This window comes from Gallus gallus, chromosome 2 (assembly GCF_016699485.2).
Source record: "Gallus gallus isolate bGalGal1 chromosome 2, bGalGal1.mat.broiler.GRCg7b, whole genome shotgun sequence".
Lineage (NCBI taxonomy): Eukaryota > Metazoa > Chordata > Aves > Galliformes > Phasianidae > Gallus > Gallus gallus.
Window position 1 is genome coordinate 35,700,641 of NC_052533.1, and position 12,717 is coordinate 35,713,357.

Below are 12,717 nucleotides of genomic sequence, written 5' to 3' on the forward strand. Positions count from 1 at the left end.
TTAGGTAGGCACAGCTTTCAAAAAATATTTATTGCATAAAGCACCAGAATTATGACTGATGTCAATTTGAATAAATGCAGAGCTCAAAGACTGGATTTAGGAACTTTTTGTGTGTGATGCATGCATCTCATCAAGTACATTCCTTATACTTTCTACACAAACCTCTTCTTTTTGTTGTTTCATACAGGCTTGTTTCCAGATGTCTTCAAATCTTTCATCAGAAATGTTCACACCAATGTTTTGAAGAATTTGTGCTACCTACAAAATAATACAACTGAAGTAATTCTGATTGGTAATTTCTTTAAACTTTAAAGTCTTTTTTTTTCATACATTAGCAATCCACATTCTCGATCCTTAACCGAAGAAGTTACCATTTTAGTGAAATGGAATATTATTCTGATGAAAACGTTGGTGTACAAAACTGTCTTAATAAAGTTGAAATAACTTTACTGTTGAAAAATCAAATATGAGTACTACTGTAGGGAGGATAAATGACTAGAAGTTCTCATAGCTTTCTTTATCAATACTTATTAAAATACAACTGTCCTGACTCATCAACAGCCATAAAATAATCACTGACTAAACCATACATTATCAAGTGCACACATGGTTTAATCTGGCTCTTGCCTACTATCAACATGATCATGTTGAATATCAATTACACGCTATTACTCAGCCAAATAATTTCAATCTTTTTTTACAGACTGTTGAATTCTACTGAAGAAAACAGCAGGTTTAAAAACACTTTGTTCTTTTGTAACAGGAAGAGTCACATTACAAAACTGCTTTATAGTCAGAATTCTCATTAATTACTACAGGCCTATTCACAAACTGATATTATGACACAACTTTGGGATTTCATATAATAATTTAGTTAGCTACTAAATGTTCCAAGATATTAATGATCCATGTCAATATAAATCAAAAGATCACCAACACTGAAGTAATCTATTTCATGAGTATTGCATGATTTAATGCATTCAGAGATAGTTCTGTACTGCACTCTATATAGCCTGTGTAGACTACAGCAGAGGATGAGATCTCAGGCCACATTATAACTTCAGAGATCTATCTGGTGCTTGACAGGTATAATGGACTTCTCAGTGAAGTGTAAATTCTATCTACTGTTAACTATACTCTGCACATATGGATTTCCTGCTTGAGAGCTATGTTACAAAATGGTAAATGCTCATGTATATGACATTCTGACAAGCTATTTTAAGGATATTTATGGAACATGACACTATATCTTTTGCATCCCCACCACTAATTATCAACATTCTTTTCTGTAAAATATATACACAAGTTCCAGTACTTTCAAATGACTGGATATTTATCTAATAAAATGACTAGAAGAGATGGAGAGTTTGTTAATGTTTCTTTTTCCGTTTCAGATTGGAATTTCATATTTTCCTATCACTGGCTCATAAGTCATATTTCAAGCAATGAAGTTATCTCTTTTTCATTAGAAAATGCAGAGAAATAAAATAGAAAAAACATAAGCAACACTGAGTAAGGGACAACATTGTTTTAGCATTTGTGCTGGATGAACTTTGGGTTGTGAAACAAGAGTGGTAGCAGCCCCCAAAAATATCAGCTGAAAAATGCTTGTAAATTGCTATTAACAAAACCTGGCAATTCCAGGGAAGACAATCTGGCTAAAATTTTCCACTGAACATTCCTGTGTGATAGAAACTAGTTTTACACATCTGTATAGTTCTTTCTCTAGGAGAACTAAAACAAAAACAACAACAAAAAACCTATTTATCTTTTTTTTATATATAGACAACGTATTCTATCTACTGATAGAATTATACAATAATTTACGTGGAAGAGATCTCTGGAGATAATCCATCTAACCATACGATCAAAGCAGGGCTAAATTCACCACTAAATCATGTTCCTTGGGATATGGCTCAGAATTTGAATACATCTAAAGAAGGAAATTTCACATCTGTTCTGAATTACAGAATCACAGGATCATAGGGGTTAGAAAGGACCTCTGGAGATCATCTTTTTCAACCCCTCTGCTAAAGCACATTCACTAGAGTAACCTGCACAGGCAAGTGTGAAGGGAGGTTTTGAGTATCTCCAGAGAAGGAGACTCCACAAGCTTGTTCCAGTGCTCTGTCACACTCAAAGTAAAGACATTTTTCCTCATGTTCACATGGAATTTCCTGTGTTCCAGTTTGTGCCTGTTGACCCTTGTCCCATCACTAGACACCACTGAAAAAAGCTTAACCCCAGCCTCTTGTCACCCACCCTTCAGATATTTTCAAGTATTAATAAGATCCCCTCAGTCTTCCCCAGGTTGAACTGGCCCAAATCTCTCAGCCTTTCCTCATAAGGGAGATGCTCCACACCCCTAAACATCTTAATGGCCCTTCACTGGACTCTCTCCAGTAGTTCCCTGTCTTCCTTGAATGAAAGAACCCAGAACTGGATGCAGTACTCTAGATCCAAGATGGAACACCTCCCCTGTGAATAAAGGCTGAGAGAGCTGGGGCTTTTCAGCCTGGAGAAGAGAAGGCTCTGGGGAGACCTGATAGCAGCCTTTCAGTATCAAAAGAGGGGCTTTAAGAAAGAAGAAGGCAGACTCTTTAGGAGGCTCTATTGTGGTAGGACAAGGGGAAATGGCTTCAAACTAGAAGAGTAGAGATTTAGGTTGGATATAAGAAAGTTTTTCTATGATAAGGATAGTGAAGCACTGGAGCAGGGGGTCCAGAGAGGCAGTGGATGCCCCATTCCTGAAGATATTCAAGGTCAGGCTGGGCAGGGCTCTGAGCAACTGGATCTAGATGTAGAAGTCCCTGCTCATTGCAGGGGAGTTGGACTAGATGACTTTTAAAGGTCCCTTCCAACTCAAATGACTCTATGGTTCTATGTGGCCTCACCAAGGAAGAATAGAGGGGGAGGATTATCTCCCTCGACCTGCTGGCCAAGCTCTTTCTAACACACCCCAAGATACCATTGTGCTTCTTAGCCACAAGGGCACACCAGTAGCTCATCATCAACCTGCTGTCTACCAGGACACCCAGGTCCTTCTCCACAGAGCTCCTTTACTTTAGGTCAGCCTCTAACCTGACGCATGAGGTTGTTCCTCCTCTGCTCTTCTTAAATTACAGAAATATTGAAAGACACACTCTGAAGGCTGAAATTATCTACCAAGCATCATTCAACACAGCATTTGAGCATGTGAATAGCAACAACTTGACAAACTTCCTTATATTACACATTTTATTGAGATACTTCAGTAAGTATCTACCATCTTTATGAATAACTTTGAATGTGAAGAGTGTATATTTTTCAGATGTCTGAATGGATATTAAAGGATGGTAATGTCAGAACAATGAATTTTACAACCTATACAACTTTCTACTCCCACATGGCTCAAAGCATTGCATTTATCTCAAAAGAGTATTCCAAAAAAAGAATGTACTATACCTCTGCCTTTGGTCTTGATTTAAAGAAGTCTCCTTCATACACTCCCTTTTGACTGAAGACAGAAGGGAACAACAATGCATAAGCATTGGCCTCATCACCATAATTAGTTCTGTCACTAATGCGGCGAATTCGAGGAGCTGGAATATCTGAACGAATAGTTGGAACGCCACATACTGGATAATCTGTGGAAATCAATCAACAGGTAATATGGAAAAGTATGTGAAGATACTTCCAGGGAGGATAAAAGATTTTGCATTAAGTAAGAGTAATTTTGATCCTTTGTCTCACACAACTTCAAGAGTTTATATAATTTCCCCCCTCATATTTATTATTTCTAGAATTCTTCCTTCCAGCTACATCATGACACATTAAAATGGGAAATATTTTAGTAACTTTTGAGTACTTCCATCTAGAAACATTTTTAGATGATTCCAAGATGATTTTGTCTTCCTATAATTACAACCTTAATTTCTGAAAAACATGAGATGATTTGAGTTGAAAAGGACCGTAAAGATAACTTAGTTCTAACTCCATTGACATGGATAGGTATACCTTCCTCTAGACCAGGATGTCCAAAGCCCTATCCTACCTGGTGTTGAACACTTACAGTAATGGGGCATACACAGCTTCTCTGAGCAGCCGGTTCCGGTGTCTCGCCACACTCATAGTGAAGAATTTCTTCCTAATGTCTAATCTAAATCTACCCTCTTTTAGTTTAAAAGCATTACTCATTGTCCCACCACTAATTCCCTGATAGATACTCTCCACAGATCTCCTCTGGGCCCCTTTTAAATGCTGGAAAGCGACTATAAAGTCTCCCCAGAGCTTTCTCTTCCAAATCTCTCAGCCTATCTTCATAGAAAATATCTTCAAGTCCTCTGATCATCCTCAGTGGTGCTAGGTCTGTTCCAGCAGTTTCATTCCTTTCCTATGCAGGGGTTTTCAGAGCTGAACACAATGCTTCAGGTATGACCTCATGAGAGGAGGGAGGATGAATTTGCTCCCTAAACCTGCTGGTCACACTTCTTTTGATGCAGCCCAGGATACGGTTAGTTCTGTGGGCTACAAGTGCACACTGATGGCTCACGTTCTGTTTTTCATACACTAATACTCTCAAGTCCTTTCCCTCAAGGCTGCTCTCAATTCATTAATCATCCAGTCTATATTTGCACTTGAAATTGCTCTGACTGAGGTGAAGATGCTACCCTTGGCCTTGTTTAAGTACATATGTACCCACTGTCAAGGTCCCTCTGGATGGCATCCCTTCTCTCCAGCATCAGGCAGTTTGGTGCTGTCTGCAAACTTGCTGAGAGTGTACTCAATCCCACTGTCATGTTACTGACAAAGATGTTGAAAAAATATCAGTCCCAGTACCACCCTCCAAGGAACAGTGCTTATTGCTGATCTCCACCTGGACACTGAGCCATTGACCTAATTGTCAATTTAGAGACAAGGAAGTTTTGTGGAACAGCGTCAAATGCTTTGTACATCTAGACTAAATTTCAAATTTTCAGCAGATAATCTATGCCAAATATTCAAACTGACAAATTCCAAGCCACAATCCTAGACAAATCTAGATTAGATAAATTAACTCACTATTGAACATTAGCAGTATCTGCACCAATAGTTTTCAAACTTACTTCTGATTTTTTCTTTAATAATACTTAGAAGCATGAGGTACGGTCCATTGTACTTACAGTTTGTTGGAAGACCACCTACTACAGCATTATACTGGGAAGAAGTTGTTTGATAGTCTGCAAATACACTGTCTGTTGGTCTTGTAAGCGTTTTTGGTGTCTTTCCTGAGCTTTCTGCTTCTCTTAACACACAATCTTCTTGCTTCAATAGTGGCTCATCATCTGTCTTTGTGTCCGACTGAGGAGGACCATCTAGTTCTTTCCCTGTTTAGTAGAAGTTACAGAATAGCCAGGATTTATTATAAGAGATTATAACAGATTTTTAAAAGTTGCTTGAACTTGAACTTCTCAGAATTTATAAAGTAGAAAACATAAGATAAACAGTTTACATACTTTATAATGATTCTAGGAAATTTTTACTTCCTCCTGATTTATGAGACAATGTCTAAACACAAAATCTGAAGGTGCACAAGTCCATGGGACCCAAGGGGATCCATCCCCAGGTTCCAAGGGAACTGGTAGATGAAGTTGCCAAGCAGCTATCCACCATATCTGAAAAATCGTAGTCTGGTGAAGTTCTCACTGATTGGAAAAGGGGAAACATAACCTCCATTTTCAAGAAGGGGAAAGAAGATCCAGGGAACTACAGGCCAGTCGGTCTCACCTCTGTGCCTGGCAAGATCATGGAGCAGATCCTACTGAAGGCCCTACTAAGGCAAATGGAAAAGATGAGGTGATTGGTGGTAATCAACATGGCTTCACCAAGGGTAAGTCCTGCCTGACAAAATTGGTGGTCTTTTATGATGGAGTTACAACATCAGTAGATAAAGGAAGAGCAACTGATGTCATCTACCTGGACTTCTGCAAAGCATTTGACACTGTCCTGCATGACATCCTTGTTGGAGAAAAATGGATTTGATGGATGGACCACTTGCAGGTTAACGAATTGGCTGGATGGTCTCACTCAAAGAGTTGTGGTCAATGGCTCAGTGTGCAAGTGGTGATCAGTGATAAGTGGCGTTCCTCAGGGGTCGGTGTTGGGACTGGAGATATTTAACATCTTTGTAGATGACATGGACAGTGGGATCAAGTGCATCCTCTGTAAATCCTACTCTTCTAATGGAGCACCTAGTCTACTTCAGAAGGTTTATTGCTGTTGTAGAAACAAGCTCAGCTACACAATTTCTCAGTATTAATTCACCTACCTTTTGTGATTACTTTTTCTTCAAACTCTTCTACAGCCATTTTGTCTTTCCAGTTCAGAAATTTTGCAAAATCCTGATAATTAATGAGACCATCTTTATCCACATCACAATAGTCAAATAAGGAATCCAAGAGCTCACTATCTAGATTCAGATTAAGTTGAAAACAGGACTTTCTCAGGTCGTTTTTGTCTATCATCCCATCACCATCCTATTATAAATAAAATAGTTGTTGTAACAACTGTTAGAAATATAAAAAATATAAAATATATATATAATATATAAAAATATATAAAAATATAAAAACACTCTAACATTTTTGTGTACATATACGCATATATATAGCTACACGATTTCAAAAGACCACAAAAAAAAAATCCACAAGTAAATTAGAAATTCAACATCTGAATACAAGAGTAATAATGAACAATTTTTTACACAAATTATACAGTGACTTCAGAATAAAAGTCAGTGTGATACTCTATTGTGATGAAATAGCAATCTAATCACAAATTTTAAAGGAAAACCAAGATTTCTTTTGAAAGTCAGGCATCAAACATTTTGCATACACTATCATTAATGTTATATATGAAATGAAAATAGTATTTTTTATCCAGAGAGAAAAAAATAAGAGATTTGAAATTCTGGTGTTTGGCAATGCAGTAAAGAATTATAGTTTGGGGGAAAATATGATTAAAATTCCTTCAATCATTTTTCTTCTGAGGTGATATAAAAATAAATCTTGAGGAGAAAAAAAAATGATAAGGTTATTTTTTCTCACTCTTCTCCCTTGTTTGCCTTTATCTTGGACATTCCAAATACTATTGGGTAAGACTGCTGCAGTATCTATTTTGATAAGTGGCAATTTGAGAAGCTAGTTTTCAGAAGACTGTTCTCTTTAAGACAACTAAGTTATCACTGTAGCATATGATCTGGCCTGTACAGTAGATCTGTTAGACAGTAAGGAATGTGCCTATGATTTTATGTTAAGTATAGAGCCAGTACAGCAACTATAACTTTCCAAAGTTTTTATATAGTTGTTTGTTTTGTTTTTTAAATGCAACAGTAGAGGTGCAGATTTAGGTTGATAATAGAAATGTGTATGATTAACATAGGTATTCTCTGCAATCTCCTGCAATCTCTAAGGACTGTGAGAAGAAAAAAAGTCATAAAAGCAAAAACATACAGAAAGAACACATATATAAAAACAAAAACAAACAAACAAAAAAATGAAATACATGCTCTATGTTTGTCATAGCACAACTCTTAACATAGATTTACATGTATTAATTATTTAGTTATTTAGTGTGTCACACTACATCACACTTTCTGTAACTAAGCTATCTTGTCTTCATACTCTTCTTTTATAATTGCTTTGTTATTATTACTATTCATGTTTGCACCTTTACAACACAGAAGTACTAATGACACACAATACATTTACTTTCTTTTTTCTAAAACACTAACCTTGTCATAATTCCTGACTTTACTTTCTTTTTTCTAAAACACTAACCTTATCATAATGCCTGAATGCTTCTAGTAACATGTCAAAATTTTCATAGTTAGCTTTCTTCAAACTTTGCCGAACTGCAGCTAAGACAGCTCTCTCTCTGTCTTTGCCACGGAGGAACTCACTTGGAACCCTACAGTGAAGAAGATCTCCAACACCTACAAAAGTAAACACTTCCCCAATTAGTTGCATATATATAGAAAATAGACATTTTTAAAAATGACTCAGAGTTTAGAGGAGAAGAATTAGTAATTTCAAGATGCTGATTTTAATCACTGCTGAATATTTGATAAGGCCATCTCATTAAAAGATCAATGGTCCACACAATGATTTCACTATTCACATGCAGTTAATACTGAATATTTTGAAACATTTTGATATAGCTTAATATAGTGAGAGTTACTTAATGTCCAAATAGTTTAGAGCAAAATAAAATACATTATTAATACATCACTACCAGCTTGTCATGTTTCAGGATACTCACAAGAACCAATAGAAAATTCAGTGTAATACCTTCAAGGGTTTCAATATCACTGATTTCTAAAAAGACAAGACTGTTCTTGACACAATTCTTGTGTAATTCTTCCAGTTTTCTATGTATCTTAATACCGTTAGCATTTTCAAACATTCTGACACACTGATACACAATTTTCATCCAAGTCCCCACTAGAACACTGAAGGCAATACGGAGTACAAGAAGTTCAGAGTTCAATTAACAAATAAGTGTAGTTCACATAACCCCATTCAAACAGGAATGTACATGCACTATTTTCTATGTGTTAAGAATTAATTTTTGCTGTCATCCTGCCTTCTTTTGTTTGTTCTGTTTCTTCTGAAGTTCCTTATAATGCAAGCACACCTATATTTCACTTACTACCCAACATAGTAAAGCAGGTACACAGGCTTATGCGGAACTTTAGGTACTCTGGTCTTGACTTAAATAAATAAATAATGACTTAAATAACTTTGAACCACTTAATTTCTGATGCCTAACTATTTGCTGCAATTTCCTTTGCTGCTATTTCCAACTCATTAATTATACCAAAATATCAAAAATGTCAACAACTGTTATTTGAGTTGAGCAGCTTTCAAGATTTTGCCACAGTGAAAATTCATCTTTTTTTTTCCCCTCATTCCATTTCTTTATCTCTACCAATTTCTAGAGATTCATATTTTTCCTCATTTATTGCTTGTTATTTTTACTCTTGTGAAAATGTACTGGAAAAATCATTGTGAGGAAAGACACATAATTGATGCAAATATCCATTTTTAGTTTATCACTTAGATGTCAGTATGAGTTTCTCATGTTCTTCCTGCTTCAGATACAAAAGCTTAAAAAACTACTAATTAAAAATAAATGAATAAAAAGTTACTTCATTTCTTTTCAAATTGTCTCTCCAAAACTTTAGTGTTACCCTTAGGAGTTTATGAAAATTATATACTATATTACTTCAGCATAGTTTCATCAACAAGTTAAGATTTTATTCTGCCACTGCAAGACTTACCACATTCATCTGGACGGAGTAACATTCCAAAGGTATGGTCTGCAGGAACATTCATTGTTTCTGCTATACTGTCAATATATACATTTCTTTGTTATTTGTGAAATAGTTTATTAGTGGCAAAAATAAACTGCAAGCTATTATTAAAGAAATGTGCTCACCTGCTATATAATTAGGAATTATATACGTAGTTAACCTGGATTTTTTTTTCATTAGTACTCTGCTTTAAAGTTATAATTGCAGAAAAGCATCCTTTAACATTTAGAAAATTGACTGCTAAACAAAACTAAACGTAAACATTAATAACATTAATAACGTGTGTTCAAACAGGTGATAGGAAAAAGCATCCCAGTGTTAAAATAAATTGTTTCTCTATAAAAATGATAGAAATGAAAGAGTGAGAAAAGCTTTTATAGCATACCTGAGGGATATTAGTAATGTTTAGGGCAAACCAGATCTCCATCTGAAAAAGTGTCTCCAAAACAAACTACTTTTGACAACAGTAGAAGGATTTAATTACATCTGCTTCTTCACATGTAATGTTTTCTACAAAGTATAGCAACCAAGCAAATATCCATCTAGAAAACCTGACCCCATTTTTTAATAGAAAATTAAGATGATGTTCATGACTCTAAGAAATTATTTCTTCATTTGAAGAAGATGCAATGTTCATTTTATCTTCATGTTTAAAAATTAACACTTTGTTACATGAATTAGAAGTCTCTTTCAAAATTGAAAAGAGAAGTAGTGCTTGCTTCTGAAAAAAAAAACCAACAAAATAAAAACAAAAAACACATAACTACAGAGATGGAAGCATGGTAACTGAAATAACTAAATTTTTCTCCTTTTCATACTACACATACGATTGAGATGGTGTAAAATTCACAAAATTAAATGTCATTAGGTTATACCTTCCTTGTAGTATTAGTGCTGGATTTGAGCTTGCACTGCAAGCTGTATTCCCTGACTGATCACACTGCCTCATACTGCTCACAATCTAAGTCTCCTTCACAGTAAGGACAGATAGGACAGAGGATAAACTGGCTCTCCCTACAGAAAGGGAAACTTGCTCACTCCTAGTAGGTACTATCAGCATAATCTGTCACTTTGAGCCTGTGATTTTGAATGCAAAATTAAATTTGGTACCAAAGTCAATAATGTTCTGGGTCCCCAGGTAGTTATAAAGAAATATCAAGCATCTGCAAAGACAATCTTTGCATTCAGCAACACCAGTTTAGTAGCACACCTGGATCCTGACCATGCCATGCCTTAAGACTGCCGCAGTTCACCATAAGTACTGTTCTGAGAAATAAAAAAGTTGTTGCAGATCACCCAAGATTCATGAAGCACGGTAACAATATGATTAAGTACATGCTGCTGGATAATACTACAGTTTAGTTTAATGCCCTTTTCCAAGTGAATACAGATGACCTAAAGCAGATCAACAAATCCAGTGTCAGAGTAAGCAAAATGGTTGTTTCCAAACAATACATGAGACGTTTCAGCTCTTCAAAAAGCAAAAGGCTAAATAAATAAACACTTAATTTCATGATATAGCCACAACACAGCCTTCATTAATAACTTTCACACTGACTAGGGCAGGCAGAGTCCCAACTTGTAATTGAGCACAACAGTAGAAACTTTGAACACATTTATATTGCTTATCTAAGACAGAAAAAGAAACTGAGGGCTTGGCAAGTGTGTATGAATTTTGTTCTTGGAAGGTATCTTTGCTTACTTACGGATCAAGGACTTTTCCAATCTGAGGCTGAAATTTTTCCTTGAAATCATCAATTCTTTTGGACACAGTCTTTGCTGCTCTTTTCCTATGAATTTTGAGAGAACTCTCAAACAGTTGCTGAACAATATTCTACAACCACTCATTAAAAAAAAAAACAACAACAACATATATGCTAAAAGGAAACAGGAACTTTTTGCAAGGGAAATTAAATTCAGTAACTGAAAATTCTTATATTTCAAAAATCAAAGTCATCCTTATGTAACAGTAAGAAAATGCCAAGTTTTGTGCTTAAATACTATAGCAGACTGGATTTGAATAAATTATTCTGAAAACTAGTCCTTGCATTTACTATTCAGTTCAATAAATCTAACCAACTGAAGGATAGGATAGCAAGATATAAAATTATATTCATTATGAAGACTCTTTTTAAAAAACTGATACTGCTAATTTACTACTTAACTCATTGCAACTTACATTTGCCAATCGTAGAGCCAATTTAAGGATTTGGATACATTCCGTCCATCTTCAAAGTGAGGGGTTTCTATTCCATATACATAAGACTTGTTGAAGTTTGGTGAGTCATACTTCCTATTTATTGCTTCTCCTATTGAAGAAAAAAATACGTGTTTCAACTTGTTTAAAACACTTCAGCAGGAGAAATATACAAAAAAGTATATTCATTCATAAGATATAATAATAAACAACCTAATTATTATTTTCAATTAAAGACAAGAAATTTGTGCAACACACACAATACTTAAGTTTTTAAGATTAATCTCATTGTCAAAAGAGAACACAAAAGGCAACAAAAAAGCCACAAAAGCTACTTGATATATAAAATAGCTGGATGTCCACTATGCTTTTTATGTCTGAATAAAGACTAAAGAAAATCCCAACAGAATTAATGAAAAAAAGAAACAAACCCTAGATTGCCTAATCATGCAAACAAACCCACATTATAATGACTGTATGTAAGCAGAAACAAATACCATTCAATGTGTTATTTATTAAAAATTGATACTAAGAGGAAAAAATACTTTGACCTGCTGCACTTTCAGATATATACCTTCTATATTGAATTAGTAGGAATTTTACAGTAAAGTCAGTGGGAAAAAAGATATTGTCCTACATGTTTATGAATCTGTTAATCCAGTGTGCCTGTAAATGAGGTTTCAAGTACAAGAGCATCACTTCACTACTCTGTGTAACTGAGCAACAAGCATCTGTATCTCATCACAGAAGAAAAACGACATTTCACAAGTGCCACTCGCCAAGTGGAGACCAGTGACGAGTGGCACTCCTCAGGGATTGGTGTTGGGGCTGGAGTTATTTAATGTCTTTGTAGATGACATGGACAGTGGGATCAAGTGCACCCTCAGCAAGTTTGCAGACAACACCAAGCTGAGTGGTGTACTTAACACACTAGAGGATGCTATCCAGAGGGACCTGAGCAGTCTTGAGAGGCAGGCCCATGCCAGCCTTATGAAGTTCAGCAAGGCCAAGTGCAATGTTCTGCAACTGGGTTGGAACAATCCCAAGCACAGATACGGGCCAGGTGGAGAATGGCTTGAGAGCAGCCCTGAGGAAAAGATTTGAGAGTGTCAACTGATGAGAGATACAACAGTCTGCAGTGTGCGCTTGTAGCCCAGAAGGTCAGCCATTTCCTGGGTTGAGTCAAGAG

The 12,717-nt window shown here is 35.8% G+C and overlaps 1 protein-coding gene across 1 annotated transcript in view; it reads right to left on the reverse strand.

Moving 5' to 3' along the window:
• Positions 1 to 12,717, reverse strand: part of EFHB (EF-hand domain family member B) — a 23,598-nt gene continuing 10,881 nt past the window's right edge. Inside the window, exons 8-15 of the mRNA XM_425999.8 lie at positions 11,511 to 11,640; positions 11,038 to 11,121; positions 9,299 to 9,366; positions 7,797 to 7,951; positions 6,287 to 6,494; positions 5,142 to 5,345; positions 3,445 to 3,626; positions 1 to 258 (exon numbers count right to left, since the gene is read on the reverse strand). Coding sequence (XP_425999.5) covers positions 97 to 258; positions 3,445 to 3,626; positions 5,142 to 5,345; positions 6,287 to 6,494; positions 7,797 to 7,951; positions 9,299 to 9,366; positions 11,038 to 11,121; positions 11,511 to 11,640 — 1,193 coding nt within the window. The 3' untranslated portion in view covers positions 1 to 96. The remainder of the gene's footprint in view (positions 259 to 3,444; positions 3,627 to 5,141; positions 5,346 to 6,286; positions 6,495 to 7,796; positions 7,952 to 9,298; positions 9,367 to 11,037; positions 11,122 to 11,510; positions 11,641 to 12,717) is intronic.